The 22,339-nt window shown below is 38.8% G+C and overlaps 1 protein-coding gene across 4 annotated transcripts in view; it reads left to right on the top strand.

Moving 5' to 3' along the window:
- rubcn (rubicon autophagy regulator) overlaps window positions 1-22,339 on the top strand; it is a 63,432-nt gene that overhangs the window by 37,298 nt on the left and 3,795 nt on the right. For 2 of the 4 annotated variants that reach the window (XM_048604791.1, XM_048604793.1), the window contains exons 11-19: window positions 85-183; window positions 1,652-1,726; window positions 4,706-4,766; window positions 10,100-10,232; window positions 10,625-10,770; window positions 10,887-10,951; window positions 13,243-13,481; window positions 15,221-15,282; window positions 21,669-21,822. In XM_048604791.1, coding sequence (XP_048460748.1) covers window positions 85-183; window positions 1,652-1,726; window positions 4,706-4,766; window positions 10,100-10,232; window positions 10,625-10,770; window positions 10,887-10,951; window positions 13,243-13,481; window positions 15,221-15,282; window positions 21,669-21,822 — 1,034 coding nt within the window. The remainder of the gene's footprint in view (window positions 1-84; window positions 184-1,651; window positions 1,727-4,705; window positions 4,767-10,099; window positions 10,233-10,624; window positions 10,771-10,886; window positions 10,952-13,242; window positions 13,482-15,220; window positions 15,283-21,668; window positions 21,823-22,339) is intronic. The other 2 variants (XM_048604792.1, XM_048604794.1) reach the window with 2 other exon arrangements.

Raw genomic sequence — 22,339 nt, 5'->3', positions numbered from 1 at the left:
CATGCGTTGATTTAACTTTTCATTCATTTATGTTAAATGAACCCCTAAAATGCAAAGGTTTCACAAACACTTTCACTTTCACAGCCTGCACCACAGAAAGTGGGTCCCCTATCAGCTCCCGTGATTCTGCGCCATTATCAGATTCTGGATCTACTGATGGAGTGGATGAATTCGAATTAAAAGGTATTGTCAACGAGAAAAGTGCAAATTGTGGAACGGGCAAAGTCCATTCTGCTGATGTGGCTGCTTTTCGGCAGACTGACACAGTTACACTACCTTGGACTTTCCACAATTGTTTAGTGATTTGCCAAAAATGAGAAACCTCATAAAACCTGTACCATTATTGTACCATACCATAACTATAGTTAATTATAAGTAAAATGCCAAGTTATCACATTTTCATGACTGATAAGATCAAAATACATGGAATGTTTCATAAACTCTGCCTATCTTCCAATATGTACCTGCAATTATTATTGATGCATTGACTTGTGAAAAATTAATTTCTTGAGACTTAATTTACCATGTATCACTTTGCAAGGGAGAGAAAATGATATTCTTGATATCGTCTTCCTTGTATCATACTCCATCTTTATTGAATTTGTTGAAGTTGGCTACCCATATTTTAGAACCTGCATCGTGTATCACTGCATTTTCTCCAATGGGAATAAGTGCAATTTTGTTACATGTGAATACAGAACATAGCTTTTAGTTCTCTGTTATAGTGTGATTGGACCTTTTTTTTTTTTGGAAGAGCCATCAGAGTTTTTAGGACAAACACATTTGATAAAGGGCATCATCATCACTTAACTGGGGTGAACTATGGATAATTCAGTTGCAAACTGACTAAGGGAGGAACTGTCAATAACATTTTTAGCCAAAGTATCTACAAGACCAGATATAGATCTAATTTTGTAAGGTACTACAAAGTATTAGTTTAATCTCCTTTTTCCTTTTTCCCAACTGATCTACTTGTGCTTGATTAGATGTGCAACTGACATTGGTCGCGTTTTTCCCTCTTGTGTATGTATACTCTTTTTAGTAAGAAAAGCATATACTAAAGATCTTTGTGGTTCATTAGTTTTTATAATCCTATTTGTACCATGTGTTGTGGTGTATCAGAAGTAACACCTCCAACATAGAAATAATGTAATGACTGTAATTGAATGTCACTTAAAGAAAATCTGTCTTAAAATATTAAACGTCTGTTTGTATAATTATTACTGCATTCCAAAAATAATGATTTGAGCATAACATTTTCACAAAGTGATGCAACAGAAGGTTGCCTGTTTATATTTTCCCTTTTCACTTTCCCAGACTATCAAGATCTGTCCTTAGTGATCTGAATAGCAATCATTAGCTGCAACATGTTGAAGTAAAATAATTAATAACTGTCAATTAGTGCATTGTTTTTATTTCAAAAGTGTTGCTAATGAACATTCCCTTAAATTGCAAGTTCATTATTTCCATTATAAAGCCGTTATATCCCTTTCAATTTAGCACAGTAACCATTAAGTGAATAATTATTACAGATTGGTACTTGAGTTTATTTTTTGGCTTTATCAGGCAGAGCTTTACTGCCCAACTGCCTGCACACTACTGGGAAAAGCTGTTGGAATGATGTAAATCTTATTGTCACTGTGTCATACAGATTGTATTGATGAGTCAAACCTCATTCACATGTCAGCGAATGGGCTCTCAGCATCAATGGCATCATTGTTTTCAGGTATTTCATTAGTGATTTAGATGTCGTTTGATTGGTTTCCAATGCTTGAATTCCACAGCACTTAAGGGAGAGCTCAGTCTGCTATTAAGAGGCTTATTATAATTAGTATAATTTTGCTCATTGCAGTTTAGTAAATTTATTTTTTGGTGTTCCAAATCAATTTTTAAGAGTCCTTTAACTGAGTTGGAAACAAAACTATTGTATGTCGTGCAAGCTTTGTCATTCAGATTTCACAGAATTGCGACTTATTGGAAAGTAACGTGACAGGCTAGACCAGTTTTGAGCTAAATGAAGTATTGAATCTGTCTGGACCATTAGACAAGTGAGCAACAACTTTATCAAAAATGAAAAAGTGTTTTAGCACTCTGCTCATTTGAGCCAAAAGAATCTACGTTAGTCTGCCTTTTTAAATTGGAAGGAAAATTTTCTTTTCAAAAGATTTTTTTTTTTTCTAGGTATTATACTAGTTCGTGCCTAGTTTCTGGAATTCCTGCTTGTGGTTCCATGCTGAAACCAAGTGCGTCCCCCATGGGGGCAGAATGGTTGAAAGTTGTCCATGGCCAACTGTTGTATGTTGGCAGCTAAAAGCAGCGTTGGAAGGGCCCCTTAAGCAGGCTGAAGCCATAGAGAAGACACATCTGACACCAGGAAAAAATGAGTATCTACCATAACAGCAAAAAAAGGTCTATGTTGTTGAAACGTTGTGTACTTAAATACAAACTCAAAGGTGCAACTCCAGAAGATCCAGAATAACACTTAGTTCGTGATTTTTTTTTTTATTGATCCACTGATTTTTTTTTTTTTTTTTTTTTTTTTGTCTTGGTAATTTGGCCCGCATCCTCCTTGCAACAGCTTTCATTGGAATTAAGTTCCACAGGTATTGGTAGTCGTTATCCAATTGGCCATTTCTCCAAGTGTTTCCATCATAAGTAACATATGATTAACAGTTAGGTGATTAAATGTTTCTAATTGAATTTCTGGAAATGGTGTTTCATTGCATTTTCACTGGTGGACCCTGGATGGTTGGTTGGTTTTTGTTTTTCTTTTTCTGATCTGGAGAAGTTGAGGCCAGTTGTGCCTTCAATTCCATCTGAGCAAAAATCACTGAACTCATTTTTGTTATTGATGACCTTGAAAATTGTTTATTGATAAATTTGTAATGTAAGTCTGCAGCTCTCCCTAGAGTTCTCTGGCGCTTTGTTTTATGTTGTTTTTTATTGTAGTTAGGCTCCAAAAAGGACCTTTCCTTGGGAAATATAAATGGTCTGTTGATTACTTTGCTAAGTGAAATCCGATCATTATAACATGTAGCTGTGCAGTTAATAATTCAAATAATTCTCCTTAATGTTCCCTTTCATTTTTCATTTAATTATGCTCTCCAATAAGGAAACTTTGACAAAATAAGCTAAATGGCACAATTAGGAAAGGTGTCTCTGAAAATAACTATTCTTGGGTACCAGCACTCAAAACTAATTAATCTTCTCGATCAAGATCGATAAAGTTACCAATATGGTAGACCAGTATCATTTTCAGTTTGTTTGACCAGATGGATTGGGAAAGTATTCCAGTGTTTGGTACATTCATTGCATGCCTGCATACAGTTAAGATCTCTTCCAGGATTTTTTTTAATTTTCCTGAGACTTGGATTGAGATTTGAAAACTTGTGGTCTGCTAAATGACAAATTTCACTTCAGTGAACTGATTCTGGCTTCTGCTCATTCTGTAATCTTCTTATCTTTTTTGTCAGAGCCAAAGGTTTATAAAAGTGGTGGAATTTGCCATGTTTTATTCTAGCCGAAAGCACCTGATTCATATCTGGCATACTGATTTTAATATTTAAATTTTTTTGTCCTGCACAGCTTTCCCTTTATGATATTATCTAAATTGTGATAGATATTGTATTTTTAATAAGTTTTAAAGCTTGATTCCACTACCTGATGTAATTTACATTGCTAATTGTATTCTGAGGAATGGTCCTTTTGCAAGTATTGTGTTGTCTTGGTGTCTTCCCTTTTTAAATAGCTTTAATCTGAATTTATCAACTGTTAAATTTGGTGGTAAGTTAAGTTGCCACTATTAAGCTGCTTTATGAGCATTGTTCAAGGAATTAGTTCAATGTCTAATACATCGTACTGCTCCCTGGGTCTGACTTTGAATAAATCTTGCATTAATGTGAATGAATATGGCATTAATTCATGTGAAATGAATGCCTTAGCACACCAATTAATTTTGCTGTTCACAAAAATTATTTAACACAGCTTTTTCAAATGTATGCCAATGTTTATAGAGATGGAGGTCAACAAAACATAACAAACAAGCTGTCCCACTTTCTTAACAGATAAAGAGGAAAAAAATTAAACAGCATTGAGTCATAATTGTTTATTGTTACCAAAGTCATTTATAAATGTTACCTTGCATGATAACTACAGTTAGGTCTTTAAAATCTTTCAAGATGTGTTGTCTCTATAGTGGAGTACAACTGCTTTGTTCGAAATTTGTTGTAAGGAATCTCGCATTGAATCAAACCTGACAAGTCCCAACTCTCACTGGCTGCTGGAAGTTCTTACAATGATTTCTTTCTTTCCGCCCACCCCACCCTCCCCCATTTCTTCTGATCCTTAAGGAAACTGGAGATGTGGAAAGTAACGGACATAAGCAAATGTCCAATTGTTCTTTGAATATTTTGGACCTTCTCGTTCCTTCTGCTGTTCATGTTGCTGTGTCGTTAATCGTTTAGTTTTATGAGAATTGAGTTAGTTGTAACTTAGATTGTTGGGTTTGCATGCAGTGAAATATGTCTTTATTTCACCCATTAGCACTCTGAAAATAAGTATCTGTATGTGGAGAAGCTTTATTTAATCCATTAAATACGGTGCATTAGTGTTGGAGCCATTCTTCAAACTTTGGAAAAGGTCCCTTGAGTTTGGTCTTTGGTCCTCCAAAAACATGTCTTGAACATTGTGTTGTTTTGTTTTACAGATGCAGATATTAGAAAGAGTTTAGCTTCAAGGAGCAAATCAGCGATCAGCTCAGAGTCCATGTAAGTCTTAACTAAAATCTGTATTAAAGTTTAAACTTAGATTAGGACTTGGAGTATTAGTCTCTGTGGTTGATGTGAAATGCCAAAGCATGGACACATTGCACTTCTAGGTAACAAATGTTGCCTTCACTGTTGATCGAACTTGTCCAATTTCATTTTCCATTGCTTATGATTTTTCAAACCTGCTGACCCATTCCTACCAACACTAGAGTACATTATAAATCAAATTATGAATTGCTGATCTAAGACATGTCCATTATGACATGATTTGGTGCAACCTTCCTGACTTAGTTGCTTTGAGGTTGCACATAACCAAAATAATGCATCATAGAATTGTTACTGTATGGAAGCCCATCATCCCTGCGCCAACTCCAAATGCTTGTTCTGACTTTGTGCCTTTTTCCATAGCCCTACACAATATCTGTTAATTATCTAGTGCCTGCATGAATGTTTTGGATGAACCTGCCTCTAGCGCAATTCTGCTCAATCTCTGACACTATTTTATGCACATTGCATTTGCTAGTCCTAACCTCCTCCCAATCTGTCCTATTAGTTGAAATTCATAAACCCTGAATCTATTCTTGTACACCTTATTTTAACTCTCCAATGTGCTCGCACGTTTCCTAAAGTCTGGCAACCAGAAATGTGCACAGTCCTCCAGTTGAGCTCTAGCAAGCGTTCTGTATAAGTTCAACATACATTCTCTTGCTCTTGTACTTTATCACTATTAATGATCCAGGATATGGTCCACTTTGCACCCTGTTTAAAATTGTGGTCCCAGCACTGATCCCTATGGCACCCTCCCTGTTGCAGGTCTGAAAGTGTTATTAAGTACCCTAACATTTAGTATTTTATTATACCTTATGAAAATCAAGGATCTGACATCCACTGCTTCTCATTTATCTATCCTGCTTGTTACCCCACAAAGAATTCTAGTAAATTTGTCAGACCTGATCTCCAATTTAGGAAGCCATGTTGACTCTGCTTGATCATATTTTTCCAAATCCTCTGAGATTGTATCCTTTGTAATAAATTCTCACTTTCCCAATAACAGACATTAAGCTAACTGGTATAAAGTTACCTTTTTTTTTAATCTCCTCTATTTTAATAGAAGTGTTACCTTGTCAGTTTTCTAATCCTTTGAGACTTTTACAGAATTGAAGGGTCCTTCAAAGATTACTACTAGTGCATCCACTTTCTCTGTAGCTACTTCCTTTAATATCCTAGGATGCATCCCATCAGGTCCAGAGAACTTACAATTATTTTGCCCCATAAGCTTTGTTAGCACTTTTCTCTTGTGATTGTTGTATTTGCTGTTTCACCTCTTTTTGTCCCTTGATTCATGAGTAATTTTGGAATGCTGTTAATGTCTTCCTCTACAAAGACTGATGCAGTGCATTTTTCAGCTCCTCTGCCATTTCCTGGTTCCCCATTCTTATCTACCTAGTCTTGTTCTCTGAGGCTGTGTTAACTTTGGTTTCTGTCTTTTTTTAACATATTTAAAATCTCAAGAATTGCACTGAAAATGAGCAAATCAGTCCCACCTACTACCAACAGAAACTTCAACTTCCAAACTGTTACCTCATACTTATTGTATGAGAACTTCTAGAGGGCCCAGACATACATATTTAAGGGAACATCCGATCTCTGATTATCCAGGGACCATAAGATCTGGATCTTGGTTTCAAGAATCCAGTTATTACAACCAATTACATGTTCAACCTAGATAACGTTTGAAAAATAAACAGAACCATGGTTGAAAAGAAGTTCGCTGGTTTTCATAACTTAGGACTACTTTCTATTGAGGGCAACAATATAAATTTAATAATTCTCTAGTTTGGCATGCCAATCTGCAGGGATGTAATGAGCTCCAAATCATAAACGCACAGGAGATAATGCTATGAAATATTGTAACTGTGAATTAAAACTGAAAAAGTGCTCAGTAATGGAATGATACTGAAGTTAGAAGCACTGAATCGTAACTTTTTTGAGTTTGCTGAATAGAGGAGTAATTGACTTTATACTGAGAAATAAAACGCATGGACAGTTTATTGCTTTGACTTCCTGGCAAAACCTTAAAAACTGAATAAAATGGTCATGTAATTACAACTGATGTCACTTAGAGAAGTACGACACTGAGTAACCGGTACATTGTGGAGGTTAAACGTTTTCTGCATGGTGTATCCTAGGATATAGAATGTTGAATGGCTCAGCATGCGGGGAGCTCCTGGGTACCATTGTGATCTTGGACAAACTTGTCTGCTGTAAGTGTATGAAGCTTTAGCAACTTTAGTTCAGTTTGAGCTGGAGGCTGAACCACAAACTATAAACAAGTCAGGGAGAAGATTATCTGCATTCTTCGGACTCTGAGGTAGTTGCATCACATAGGATAGAGCCTTCTGATTTGGTAAATGGTCAGGAACTGAATGTGACTGAGGCAGGTAAGGGAACCCAGAGAGCAGTTCAGGAAAGTCAGCCTCTGCAATTATCCAGTAGGTTTGTGGTTCTCTCTTCCTGTTTGGATGAGAATGTGGTCTGCAGTGTGGTTGAGTAAATTGACTATGGCATCATGGTACAGGAAGCTGTTGAATGAGGGGGAGCAACACAGAATATAATAACAGTAGATGATATAGGGAGGGGAACTGACATTTTCTTTGCTGCAAAGGGTGGGAATCTAGATGACTAGTGCCAGCCCAATGCCAGGGTTCAGGGTATCTGCTCATGGCTGGAAAGGAATGTACACTGGAAGGGAAATGGATCATGACCACTGGATCATGTAGATGCCAATGACATCAATAGAATTAGGAAAATGTTTCTTAGTGTGTGAGGAACTAGGTACGTAAATAATAACTTTTAAAAAGTGAAACCTCGGAGGTTGTAATCTCTGAATTATTAACTGAGCCAAATGCAAATTGGCATAAGATGCAGATAATTAAAGATGAATATGTGGCTGAAAGGTAGAGAATTGGGTTCCAGTTGATGGACTAGCTGTTGGTGGTTTTGGGTTTGGAAGGTGCTTTCTAAGGAGCCTTGCTAAATATCTGGGTTGCACTTCTAGCTGGTATACACACTGCTGCTACTGTGTGGCGGTGGAGGAAGTGCACGTTGCACATCCACAGTCAATAAAGTAGTATGCTTTATCTTGATGGTAAGAAGAATTTTCAGAGCTTCTGGAGATGCTGTCATCAAGGCAAGTTGGGAGTATTCCATCATATTGCTGACTTGTGCAGTGCTGATGCTGTTTAGGGATTTGGGAGACAGGAATTGAGTTACTTACTGCAGGATTCATAGACTCTGAGCTGCTCTTGTTGCCACAGTATTTATATGGCTGGTCCAGTTCTGTTTCTGGCAACCCCCAGGATATTGATAGTTGAGGATTCATTGAGGGTAATGCCATTGAATGTCAAGGAATGATGGTTAGACTTTCTCTTCTTGGAGTTGGACTTTGTCTGGCATTTTTGTCATGTCTGAGTTACTTGCCACTTACCTGCCCAAGCCTTTTGGAGATGGACTGCTTCAGTACCTGGGGAGTTGCAAATGGTGCTGAGCGTTGTGTGATCATTGGCAAAACGCCCCACTTCTGATCATGTGATGGAGGAAAATCATTGAGGAAGCAGCTGAAGATGTTTGGGCCTAGGGCACTACGCTGTAGAACTCATGCAGAGCTGTCCATGAACTGAAATGACTGACCTTCAATGGCCATTTTCCTTTGTGCTAGGTGTGACTCCAAACAGAAGGATTTTTGTAATTCCAGTTGACTCCAATTTTGCTTGGGCACCTTGATGCAATGCTTGGTCAAATGCAGCCTGTGAAGGACAGTCATTGTTGCCTCACCTTGAGTTTTTTTTTCTGAGAGGTCTAGGCCCGAAACATCAGCCTTCCTGCTCCTCTGATGCTGCTTGGCCTGCTGTGTTCATCCAGCTCTACACCTTGTTATCTCAGATTCTCCAGCATCTGCAGTTCCTACTATCTGAGTTTTACTGTTGTTCATACTTTAATCAAGACAAATGATGAGCCAAGTGGGGAATTAGAGGATTGAAAACTGCCTATGAAATACCTATTTAGAAAGGGAAGGAGACAAATAACAGCTAATTGTAGGCCAGTTAGCTGAATGTCTGTTTGAGATTATAATAGAGTATAACAGCAGAGCATTTAAAAATGAATAAAATGATCAAGCAGAGCCATCATGACTTCACAAGGGGAAATCATGCCTGACTAATTTATTAAATTCTTTGAGGTGACAAGTGGGATAAATAAAGGAGAAGCAGGAGATTTAATACATTTGGATTTCCAGAAGATATTGATAAGGTACCGTGTTAGGCTGCTTGATAAGACAAAAATCCATGCTCTTAGGGTGATGCATTAACATCGATATAATGGTGGTGTTGGTGAATTCATAATGATGTTTGGAAGGAAGTTCCAGGATTTTGACCCAGCAACAGCAAAAGAATGTCTATTTAGTTTCAAGTCCAGATTGTTTATGGCTCAGAGGGGACCTTGCAAGTAATGGTGTATGCATGCTGACCTTGTTCTTTGAGATGGTAGTGGTTACGGATTTGGTAGGTGCTGTCGAACAAACTTGGTGAGTTCCTGGAGTGCAGCTCATGTATAGAGCACAGTGCTGTTACTGTGGTTGGTGATGGAGGGAGTGAGTATTTAAGGTAGTGAAAGGAGTGTCCGTGAAGTGGGCTGCTTTACTCTGGATGGTTGTCAAGTGTCTCAAGTATTGAGGGAGCTGCACTTGCCATCCAGGCAAATGGAGAATATTCCTTCACACTCCTGACACGGGCTTTATAGATGACGGCAGGCTGTTCTCATGAGTTAATGCTTCAAAGGACAGGGTTAGTGGGGTTTGGGGGGCTGGGGGCACAACAGGGGATGCCTGGAAGAACTGTTTTGTTATAAGTAGTAATTCTCGTGAGGGTGGTGGAAGCAATGAGTCATTTTAAAACGAAATTAGATGGAAATTGAAGGAATTAAATATTAGGGTATAGGAATGAAACAGGGGAAATGGGACTGGCAGGCTTGCACTATGGAGAACTGGAATATTTTTAATGAACCAAATGGTTCCTTTCATGTTGAAATGACAACTCGTACATGATATAGCTTACTGAAAGAGGACACTAGTGCATCTCCAGTTTTAATCCTGTCTTTGCGATAGTTCAAGGTTCTTGCCTTGGCTTTGTCTGTATTGTGACTGTGTAATAAGTTATTTGATCTCACGTTGGATGGTTTATATTTACTTACAGAGTAAAAGGAAGACGTTCAGAAGTAAAATGTACTTTCAGGTTTTTAAAAAAAAATCCATAATTGCATTTTTATTTATGTTGCAGTACATTCTCAGTCCTTCATTCCAACTCAGCTGAGGCAGTTGCCATGGGCCTGCTAAAACAGTTTGAGGGGATGCAGCTTCCTGCTGCCTCTGAGCTAGACTGGTTGGTTCCAGAGCACGATGCTCCTCAGAAGGTAGGAAGCAATTACATTTTTCATTTTGCAACTATAAAGAAACTTGATGTGATGACTAGTAGTTTGATAATCGAAACTAAGTAAAGCAATCCTGAAAATTTCATCGTCATATAACATGCCTGGCTTTTTATATTTAAATTACTATTAAAAGCAGTAGCAGCTTGATTATTCACTTTTTGTGGCAGGGATTTCTGGTGCTTAATGGAAATTAGTAGATCTCTTAAGTTATCCAAGTACATTTACTAATTATTTTAAAATTTGTAATGTTGCCTTCCTGACCTGATGTGCACTAACTTGTCTTTGTCAGTAACATTTGTTCATTCTGTAACTTTGGCAAATTTAGCTGCTGCTGGACTAATTTCTGTAGTTCCACATAAATAACTTCTTTATAGCTTTTGCCAATTCCAGACTCTCTTCCGGTATCTCCCGATGATGGTGAGCATGCTGATATTTACAAACTGCGAATTAGAGTGCGAGGAAATTTAGAATGGGCTCCACCTCGGCCTCAAATCATCTTCAACATTCACCCACCGCCCAAGTAAGCTTTTGTGCATTTCATTTTCTTGGCTAAAGATTTATTTTTGTTTTGTGCTTTTCTTTTCACATTGACATGAATTCACTACATATGATCAAATTATGTTTTTGTCATTAAAGGAGAAAGGTGGTTGTTGTCAAACAAAATTACCGCTGTGCAGGATGTGGTATCAAAGTGGAGCCAGGTAAATGACATTCAGGAATTTAGCAATCTGATAATAAAGTTCTACTTGCACTTGTGTAATCAATATCTTTTTTTCTGTCTCACAGGGGTTGTGCTGTATTTAGAAATTCTGTTAATTGTTATGATCCCAGTTGATGTTAATACTGGACAAATCTGATCCCAAAGTGAGACTTGGCTTAATAGACTATAAGTTTTACTTTTTCTTTTTGTTAACTGTGGAGGTCAGTTACAGAACCAATTTATAAGCGGTCACCAATTTCTTTTTAATAAAACAACATCTTGTGCAGAAGTGGGGGGGTGAAAATTCAAAAACTATATTGTACTATATAAGAACTAATAGAGCAAACTTGTTACAAATATCAGAATTGTTTTAATGAAAATCTGTGGCTTGGGTTGCGGATGGAATTGTTAGTTGGTTTGCCGAGCTGACTGGTTTTCATGCAAATATTTTGCCTCCCTTCTAGGTGACGTTGTCAGTACTGTGTAGCCTCTGTTGAAGTGCTGCTGTTCTGACCCGCTCTGAATTTATGTGGTCCGGTCTGTAATGGTGGGCAGTCTTGTTTCCAGTTTTGTACCGTAGTGGTACGTAGATGGGGTCTATTTCAACATGTTGGTTAATTGCATTGGTGGTTGAAAACCAGGCCTCCAGAAATTCTCGTGCTTGTCTTTGTCTCGCTTGTCTTAGTACTGTAACTTTGTCCCAGTCAAATAGAAGGACATCAGTGTTGGCGTGTATTGAAATGCGGGAGAATTGCTCGTGCCGTTTTGCTGCGAGTTGGTGTTCGTGTTTCCTGGTTCGAGGTTCCTGCCCATCTATCCTATGTAGCGTTGCTGCATGGTATTCTATGTATCACATGCAGCAACTGCGAGAAACGCTACATAGGACAGACTGGCAGGAAACTCACCACCAGGATACATTAACACCAACTCGCAGCAAAACGGCTCGAGCAATTCTCCCTCATTTCAATACACGCCAACACTGATGTCCTTCTATTTGACTGGGACAAAGTTACAGTACTAAGACAAGCGAGACAAAGACAAGCACGAGAATTTCTGGAGGCCTGGTTTTCAACCACCAATGCAATTAACCAACATGTTGAAATAGACCCCATCTACATACCACTATATGGTATAAAACCGGAAACAAAACTGCCCACCATGACAGAATGGGACAGAATAACAGCGCTTCAATGGAGACTACACAGCACTGACGATGTCACCTGGAAGGAAGACAAAACATTTGCATGAAAACCAGTCAACTCGGTGAACCAACGAACAACCCAAAATATCAGAAAACTTCAACTTTTCTCCAACAATATCCTTACAAACACTCAAGCCTAAGTGAAGAATCATCCCTATTTCCATGCTGAAGTTTCTAATTTAACTGGCATCACTATAATCTGTTTCCCTTTTGACAAAGTTCTATGCTTTCAGTCTGTGTCTCCCCAAGACCTTTAAGCAAACTCACTAAAACTACCAGACATGGGCTTATTAAACTCATGTCTTCAGCAACCTTGTAAAATGTCTTAAACAAAAAATGCTGGAAATTACAACAGATCAGGCAGCATCTGTTGAGAGAGACCAAGCTAACATTTCAAGTCTAGATGACTGTTCATCAGACTCTTCATATCCTTCTCTCCATCTTGTCTAGAGTCTTCTTCTGGAATTCTCTTCTATCTTGGAGGGATGAAGGGAGGGGCTTTCAAGTTATTTAGCTAAAATTGTATAATTTTGTAGAAATCCCATCTTTAGCTCACTGTTCAAAATTACTTTCACAGACATTCTTAAAATTGAAAACTAAAATCCATCTTTCCTCGAGCTTAGAATTTAAATTTCCAAATGTTATGAGCCTTCACCATATAATGTAAATAATGTATAGTATAAATTTGTCTGTTCATGTTCTCTCTCCCCACGCCCCGTATTCTCCCACTGAAAATCAAGGTTGCAATATTGTATTAATTAATAGAAAATAAAAATTCAGCAAAATGCTGATGTACTTGTGTGGCAGTTGCTATATGTACAGAGAATGGACAGCGGATTTACATTAAAAATGACCTGCAGGCTTCATGCAAATTGTTTGTTTGACCAATTATTTTCGACAATGAGTCACTCACTATTTGAGAGGAGATGACGTGAGCTGTATCATTTTTTTTAAAAAAAATTAGCTGAGTATAAATTCTCATTTCTTTGAAAGGTCTTTTGGACCATGGATTTCTGATGCTGTTGTATTGTTAAACTATTCTTTCTCCAGTAGCCCCTGAAGTTTCAGACCTCCTCTCCTTTTCTTTCCAGACTACATAAAGAGACTACGGTATTGTGAATATCTGGGGAAGTATTTCTGTCAGTGCTGTCATGAGAATGTCCAGTCGGTGGTTCCAAGCCGCATATTGCGGAAATGGGATTTCAGCAAGTATTATGTCAGTAACTTTTCCAAGGATTTGCTGAATAAAATATGGAATGATCCACTCTTCAATGTTCAGGACATTAACAATGCTTTATATCGAAAAGTGAAGTCTCTGGATCAAATCCATGTAAGCAATCCTAAAGCATTTTTTAATACAGTCTGTAAAATGGATTATTCCAATGATTAGAGTATGCAGCTTTCCTGATGTATGATAAATTGGCACAATTGCGGTATTTTGAGTCTCTTATTATCATTGTCGTGCCATAACTGTTGTGTTATAGTTACTATCCTAATTAGCTTTTTCAAAAGAAAATCCAAACAGAAGGCCTGTACACAGTCCTGGATGCAGACTTAACACAATTGGTAAAAGGATCAGAAACAAAATTAAGAATTTGGTTTCATGCAGCGAGTTGTGATCTGGAATGCATTGCCTCGATAGTAAGGAAGTTGGACACATAAGGAAAAAAGTTGCAGGGGAGTGGAGCTGATTAGATTGCTTCTTCAGATTCTGCACAATATGCTGAATGACTTCCTTCTGTGTGGTAGGGCTCCATGATGCTGTAATACCATTTTCCCAGATTATTGATCAATTCATTTGATATTCATATTCAGGCAAAAGTAATCATCTGTCTTGGCCTGTTCCTGAAATCCCTGGAATCACTTGATGCCTGTCTTCAACCAATTTTGATTCATTCTACGTGATGTCAAGAAATGGCTGAAAACACTGGGTACCGCAAAGGCTTTAAGCCCTGACAACATTGCTACACTAGCATTGAAGACCTGTGCTCCAGGATAATCAGCTCCCCAGCCAATCTGTTTAAGTACAGTTATAACACTGGCATCTACCTGACAATGCGAAAAATTGCCTAGATATATCCAGTACACACAGAGCAGGACAAATCCATCCCAACCAATTACTGTCGATCAGTTTCCTCTCTATCATAATCCGAGTGATGCAAGGTATTATTTGCGGTGGTATCAAGTGGTATTTGCAAAGCAATGACTTGCTGAATGACACACTTCTGTTTCCGCAAGTGTCACTTGATACCTGACCTCATTACTGCCTTGATCCAAATGTGGACAGGAACTGAACTTCAGAAGTGAGGTGAGGCTGACAGTCCTTGATTTCAAGGCATTATTTGTTTGAATTCGCCATCCAGGAATTCCAGTTAAACTGAAGTTGATGGGAATTGGGGAATTGATTGCAGTCATACCCACCACAAAGGAAGATGAATCTGCTAATTTGAGGTCAATCATCTCAGCCCTAAGCTTCAGGAATGATGCTCATCAGGATAGTATCCTAGGACCACTCATCTTCAGCCTCCTTATCGGTGATCTTCCCTCCATCGTAAGTTTAGAAGTGGGAATGTTTGCTGCTGATGTTTGCAATAAACTTCTAGACAATCTTCTTAACAGCATTGTGTGGGTGTTTCCACGCACATGGATTGAAGTGGTTAAAGAAAGTGTTCATCGCTACATTCTCCAGGGAGAGTAGAGATGGGCACTAAATACTGGCCTAGCATAATGCTCAAATTCCCTTGAATGAGTTTTATAAAAATTCAAATCTTTTGAGTCCAAGTAGTGTATATAGGGATGTAACTGTTTTTACTTATCATGTCTGATAAAGTATCGAGCAATAATCTTGATCTGTAACTGAATCAATCCAATAAGCTTTCAATTGATTTCAGTATTATCTGTAGATATAAGAATTGTTTTGAGCAACTGGCAGCAAATCTAATGTGTAGTTTTCTATGAGGAACAGAAAAATGAAGCTTTTCCCTCTAAACTGCATTTTGTTTATAAAGTAAGATGAAAATGTAATGTGCATTAAGTCATCTTTTTACCATTTTTGGAAACCTTTTTCAGATGTTGAGAATCCAGCTTGTTCACATGAAGAATTTATTCAAAACATGCCGGTTGGCAAAACAGTAAGTTAGATTTTTATTATTTCAAAAAAGTAAACATTCAGTTGTGCTTCTATTAGCTTGATAGTAATAGATTCTGTATTTAAGTATCCCAAATTGGACAGTCAAACTTAACTAAATGTGATTTATTGCTGTTGTTAACAAGACTACCAGGTCTCTCATTTGTGGTGTTTCTTCTTACCATCAAAATATTACTTCATGAAATATGTAGCATACATTCTGTTTACTAAGAGTAGATGTTACACATAACCAAGAAGCTATTTGAGGTTGTGGTTGGAGACTTTTTTTGTACAATTTTAAATAAACTGTTGTCAACTTCCAATTGCTTTTACTTAATTCTAACTCCATGTTTCTTCCAAGTAAAACTTGTTTGCTAGTCTTTGTATGCCTCAATTATAATGACTTCCTTAAATTTTCTAATTTTAATGGTGTAATTACAGTATCAACATAATCATTCGCAATGTACTTGTCTATGCCCAACCTATTTCAGATGGGTTGAAACTGTCAAAGCCAATGACAGACTATTTCTAGCAAGACGTAGGATTTTAGCAGTCAATACATGAACGTTGTCCTTTACCTTTTGTGTCGTGCAGAATTCCAGCTTGTAATAGCTAATGTGAAAAGAACACCATTTAGTGGATTTTGTGTCTGTGAATAAGGGCCTTGTTCACTGTTGTCATGTAGGTGAAAATCCTAGGCATATTTGTCATAGTCTTCTGTGAATTCATTTAATTTCAATTGACTGAAAACTGTTTTGTGATCATATTTTACTAGCACTTTTGCCCATTATACTCATTACTATATAATCCAATTCCATCCAATGAGGACAGTTGTCATGATAGGATGAGCCATGTAGTCTATCGTTTTGCAGTCTACTTCTGGACAGAATTTTGACCCGAAGGGAAAGAATTCTGTCAGAAGTCTTAATTTTTGCAAACTCGTCTGAATTTTCTATATGCTAATTTTTATTCATTTATTGAGCTGCCCTGTTCCCTAACTGTTCATTTTGTTTTGACACAATCCCAGACTAATTTCACTGACTTGTTTCTTCTCTAACAATCTGAAATGGCATTCTCCACCATTGTTTGTTTTCTAAATATAAAAGTGCAAGTTGGAGAATTTTCAGTTTAAGAAGAGCCACTAGTATGAGATGGTTGAAATTGGTAGTTCATAAACCTGTAATGTGTCAGGTCTGGAGAGCAGAACTGAGCAAGAATCTCAGTGCCGAGCTTGGAGAAACCTGTGTGGAGGAGCTCACTGCAGGGGAGCAGTTAAGTTGCTAACAGTTTTTTGTAAATCTACAATAGTAAGTACTAATAAGTAAGGTTCTTTTTTGATTATGTTTTTATTGAGGTCTGTCTCTTGATTAAGCTTTAAAAATATAAAAACAAAGGTACTAAGCTAGCCTGGAGCATTGTTTTTACAGCAGAAAGACTGGGCTACTTGTGGCTCTGTAGATTAAGGTACAAAGATGGCCTTCAGTAGAGTGATATGCTGTTCTTGGATGTGGGTGATTAGGGAGAGTTTCCACGTTAGTGATGATGTCAGCAGGAGGTGTGATTGCGAATCCTATCGGATCATGTGGATCGGTTCAAGCAGCAGTTAGAGGCAGTGAGGAATTTACAGGAGCTTGGGGGTGTGATGGACGGCAGTTGCAGGGAGGGAGATAAATTGAATATACAGTCAGGTAAATGTGTGACCTCCAGGAAATGTAGGAGAGGGAGGCAGGTAGTGCAGGAGTCTCCTGTGGCTATACCCACCTCAAACAAGTATGCTGTTTTGGAAATTGTAGGGTGTTGGATTCTCAGGGGAATGTAGCACTGACAACCAGGTTTCTGGTACCGAGACTGGCTGAAATGTAATGAGGGGTAATTCAGGTTCTAAGTGATCAATTTTAATAGGGGACTCTCTGGTCAGGGTCAGACAGACATTTCTGTGGCTGACAGCAAGACATCAGAATGGTGTGTTGCCTTCCTGGAGCCAGGATGAAGGATATCTTGGGTTGCAGAATATTCTTAAAGTGGAGAGAGACCTGCAGGAGGTTGTTGTACACATTGGAACTAATGACATAGGAAGAGAAATGGATGAGATTCTGAGGAGAGAATATCGCAAGTTAGGCAGGAATTTAAAAAGGAGGTCCTTAAGGGTAGCAATATCTGGATTACTGCCCCTGTCATGAACAAGTGAGGGTAGGAATAGGAGGAGAGAGCAGATGAATGTGTGGCTGAGGAGATGGTGCAGGAGAGAAGGATTCACATTTTTGGATGATTGGAATCTCTTCTGGAGTTGAAGGGACGTCTATAAGAAGGAAGGACTAATCCTGAATGGGAAGGGGATTAATATACTGGCGGGGAGATTTGCTAGGGAGGATTGAAACTAGTTTGGCGGGGGTGGGGAACGAGGGAGGTAGTGAGAAAAGAAATCAGTTTGAGACTGGTATAGTTGGGAAAAGGAGAAAGTCAAACAGTGCAGGCAGAAATAAAGCAGAGAATGAGATGAATTGATAAATTAAACTGCATTTATTTCAAAGCAAGAGGCTTAACAGATAAGGCAGATGAACCAAGCCATGGTTGGGAACATGGGACTGGGATATCATAGCAATCACAGAGACGTGGCTCAGGGATAGACAGGACTGGCAGCTTAATGTTCCAGGGTATAAATGCTAGAGGAAGGATAGAAAAGTGGGCAGGAGAGGAGGGGAAGTGGCGGTTTTGATTACGGATAACATTACGGCTGTACTTGGAGGATGTTCCTGGGAATACGTCCAGGGAAGTTATTTAGGTAGAACTGAGAAAGGGATGATCACCTTATTCGGATTGTGCTGTAGGCCACCTCCACACCGCCCCCCCCCCCAGCACCCGGCCCCAGTCAACGGGAAATTGAGAAACAAATTTGTAAGGAGACCTTAGTCATCTGTAAGAATAATAGTGGTTATGGTATGGGATTTTAATTTTCCAAACATAGACTGGGACTGCCATAGTGCTAAGGGCTTGGATGGAGATGAATTTGTTACGTGTGTACAAGAAAATTTTCTGATTCAGTATGTGGTTGTACCTACTAGAGAAGGTGCAAAACTTGACCTACTCTTAAGAAATAAGGCAGGGCAGGTGACTGAGGTGTCAGTGGGGGAGCACTTTGGGGGCAGGGACTGTAATTCAAGTAGTTTTAAAATAGTGATGGAGCAGGATAGACCGGATCTAAAAGTTAAAGTTCTAAATTGGAGGAAGGCCAACTTTCAAAATTTAATTGGAGGTGGATGTTCACAGGGAAAGGGACGGATAGAAAATGGGAAGCTTTCAAAAATGAGAATGCGAGTCCAGAGACAGTGCCTTCCTGTTAGGGTGAAGGACAAGGCTGGCAGGTGTAGGTATTGCTGGATGACTAGAGAAATTGAGGTTTTGGTTAAAAATAAGAAAGAAGCATATGTCAGGTATAGACAGCAGAGGTCGAGTGAATCCCTAGAAGAGTATAAAGGCAGTAGGAGTACACTTAAGAGGGAAATCAGGAGGGCAAAATGGGGGCATGAGAACTCTATTTGCCCAAGCTAAGGAGAATCCAAAGGGATTTTATTAATACAATGAGGACAAAAGAATGACTAGGGAGAGAATAGGGCCCCTTAAAGATCAGCAAGGCCACCTATGTCTGGAACTGCAGAAGATGGAGGAGATACTGAATGAGTATTTTGCATCAGTGTTTACTGAGAAGGATGTGGTAGGTAGTGAACATAGGGAAATAAATAACAGCATCTTGTAAAATGCTCATATTATAGGGGAGGTGGTGCTGGTAGTCTTAAAACACGCAAAGCTGGATAAATCCCTGGGACCTGATCAGGTGTACCCTAGAACTCTGTCAGAAACTAGGCAAGTGATTGATGGACTTATTGCTGAGATATTTGTATCATGCATAGCCACATGAGATACCGGAACACTAGATGTTGGCTAATGTGGTGCCACTACTTAAGAAATGTGATAAGGAAAAGCTAAGGAGCTATAGACCTGCGAGCCTGACGTCGATGGTGGGCACGTTGTTGGAGGGAATCCTGAGGGACAGGATTTTATTAATATAAATGATTTGGATGTGAACATAGGAATGTTAGTAAGTTTCTAGATGACCCCAAAATTGGACGTGTAGTGGATAGCAAAGGAGGTTACCTCAGAATACAATGGAACCTTGATTAGATGGGCCAATGGGCTGAGGAGCGGCAGATTGAGTTTAATTTCGATAAATGAAGTGCTGCATTTTGGAAAGGCAAATCAGGGCAGGACTTACCTCTTAATGGGAAGGTCTCTGGGGAGTGTCGCTGAACAAAGAGACCTTGGAGTGCAGGTTTATAGTTCCTCAAAAGTGGAGTCGCAGGTAGATATTCCTATGTCAAGGAGGTGTTTGGTATACTTGTCTTTATTGGTCAGTGCATTGAGTATGGGAGTTGGAGGTCATGTTACAGCTGTACAGCACATTGGTTAGGCTACTATTGGAATACTGCATGCAATTCTGGTCTTTCTGCTATGGGAAGGTATTGTGAAACTTGAAAGGGTTCAGAAAGATTTACAAGGGTATTGCCAGGGTTGGAGGGTTTGAGCTATATGGCGAGGCTGGAAAGATTGGGGCTATTTTCCCTGAAGTGTTGGAGGCTGAGGGGTGACCTTATAGAGTGTTATAAAATTGTGAGGGACATGGATAGGATAGATAGACAGGCCTTTTCCTTGGGGTGGGGGAGTCCAAAATTAGAGGGCATAGGTTTAAAGTGACAGGGGTAAGATTTAAAAGACTTTTAGGGAACTGTGGAGCTACACGCCCAGATCCCTCTATGTTAATGCTCCTAAGGATTCTGCCGTTAACAGTATAATTCACACCTAAAATTGATCCTTCAAAATGCATCGCCTTGCATTTGTCCAGATTAAACTCCATCTACCATTTCTGTGCCCAAGTTGCCAATCTATCTATATCCTGTTGTATCCTCAATTGTCAGCACTATCAGCAATTCCACCAATCTTCGTCATCTGCAAACTTGCTAATCTGACCGCCCACGAGTTACTGGTGTCCATTCTGAAAAACACCCTTCCACTGCTACCCTCCGTCTTCTATGAGCTAGCCAGTTTTGTATCCATCTAGCCAGCCCACCCTGAATCCCATGTGATTTTGGATTTTGTATCAATCTGCCATGTGGGACTTTATCAAATGCCTTCAAGTCCATATAAACTACATCCACAGCCCTTCCCTCATCAATTATCTTTGTGACGACTTCAAAAAATTCGATCAGGTTGGTGAGACATGACCTTCCCCGTGCAAAACCATGCTGCCTGTCGCTAACTAGTCTATTTTCTTCCAAATGTTTTTCTATCCTGTAGCTCAGTATCTTCTCCAAGAGCTTCCCCACCACAGATGTCAGACTTACTGGCCTATAATTTCCTGGATTATCCCTACTTCCTTCCTCAAACAAGGGAACAACATTAGCTAATCTCTAGTCCTCTGGAACCTCACCTGTGGTCAAGGAGGATGTGAAGGTATCTGTTAATGCCCAGCAATTTCTTGCCTTGCCTCTCTCAGTAACTTGGGATAGATCCCATCTGGCCCTGGGGACTTGCCTACCTTAATACAATTTAGGATACCCAAAACCACCACCTTTTAAATATATGGACATTCTCTAGAGTATTCACACATTCATCCCTGACCTCAACATCAGTCATGTCCTTCTCAGTGAATACTGATACAAAGTACTCACTAAGGATCTCTCCCATTTCCTGTGGCTCCATGCGTAACTTCCTTCCTTTGTCCTTGAGGGGGCCTACTGTTTCGCTTGCTACCCTCTTTCTTATATATGCATTTGTCTGGATGTAGGAGGTTATAGTTTTGGTTACTTTGGTCATGTGGAATAGATAGAAAACTATAGGAGAGATTTAAAGAGGAAGCTATAATAAATGGACTTGGGTCTAGGAAATTATAACATTTTGGAATGTTTTAAGTTGGAGCAGAATGCACACTTCTTCACCAGTGAACTAAAACATGCTTCATTTCTCCATTACCCTTCATAGTTAAAGTGCTTTGTTGAGGATTGCATTAAGAATGAAGTATTGGAAATTTTGCCACTTCTTAAAGGGTTTCATATTGAAGTTTTGCTCAAATCACAGTAATCATATATATTTATGCACTTGCTATTTAATTAAAATCTGTTCTTAATGCTATTTTAATAACTAAAAACTGAATCACTGATTATTAAACGGGAGGGAAATCATATCATAACTCACTGAGCAAATAGTAACTCCTGAATTTGCTACTCTTTATTGTTGGGTCATGCCAAATGTTTGACAATCTCAAACATTTTTGTCAGTGCACTTAAGCTTTCTAATGTCAGTTGTGTGGTATTGCCATGTCATGTGCTTCTTTTGTAGACTCTTGGATAACTTTGACACAGAACCAGGTCACCTTACTGAGGATCTTCACTTGTATTCACTAAATGATCTCACTGCTGTGAAGAAAGGGGAATTGGCTGGTAGGTTGAAGGAACTTGTGAAGATAGGAGCAGCACATGTGGAGAGCTGCATGGTATGTACAAAAGAAGCTTACATTCTGATGTTCAATATAAATAAGAAAGGAGTTGCATTAAAATTGTGCAGCATAAGAATACAACAGTAGTGCAAGTAAAGGTGTGATGCTTGTGGAAACATTCAATGTGGTTATCCATATGACAGCTGAGTTCTAATGTGTTCTGGTTTTTTTGATTGTTAAGATTATAATGCTCTCAAATGGGCTACTTTCTGACTGGGTTAATTTCCTATTGTTATTTTCATTTCTCTTTTTTTCCATCCTGCTCTTCATTTTGAGTAATCCTTCAGTTCTGAATAAGTTGAACTGTGACTTTCCAACAAATCCCATGCAGGCGAGAAGGTTTCATTAATGATAAACTAGGAAGGGTATATCAGTAATTCAATTCAAAGCGGGCAAGATGTGCAAGATTCCTTGAGCGTGTGTGATGGTTTGGGAGTAGAAAATGAATTTCTCCCATCACTTTGAAGTCTTGTGTGTTCGCTTTGAAATATGGAGCCTATTTTGATGTAACCCA

Source organism: Rhincodon typus, chromosome 13 (assembly GCF_021869965.1).
Source record: "Rhincodon typus isolate 14 chromosome 13, sRhiTyp1.1, whole genome shotgun sequence".
Taxonomy (NCBI): domain Eukaryota; kingdom Metazoa; phylum Chordata; class Chondrichthyes; order Orectolobiformes; family Rhincodontidae; genus Rhincodon; species Rhincodon typus.
The sequence above is the reverse complement of the archived record's forward strand: the minus strand, read 5'-3'. Positions and strand labels throughout refer to the sequence as shown.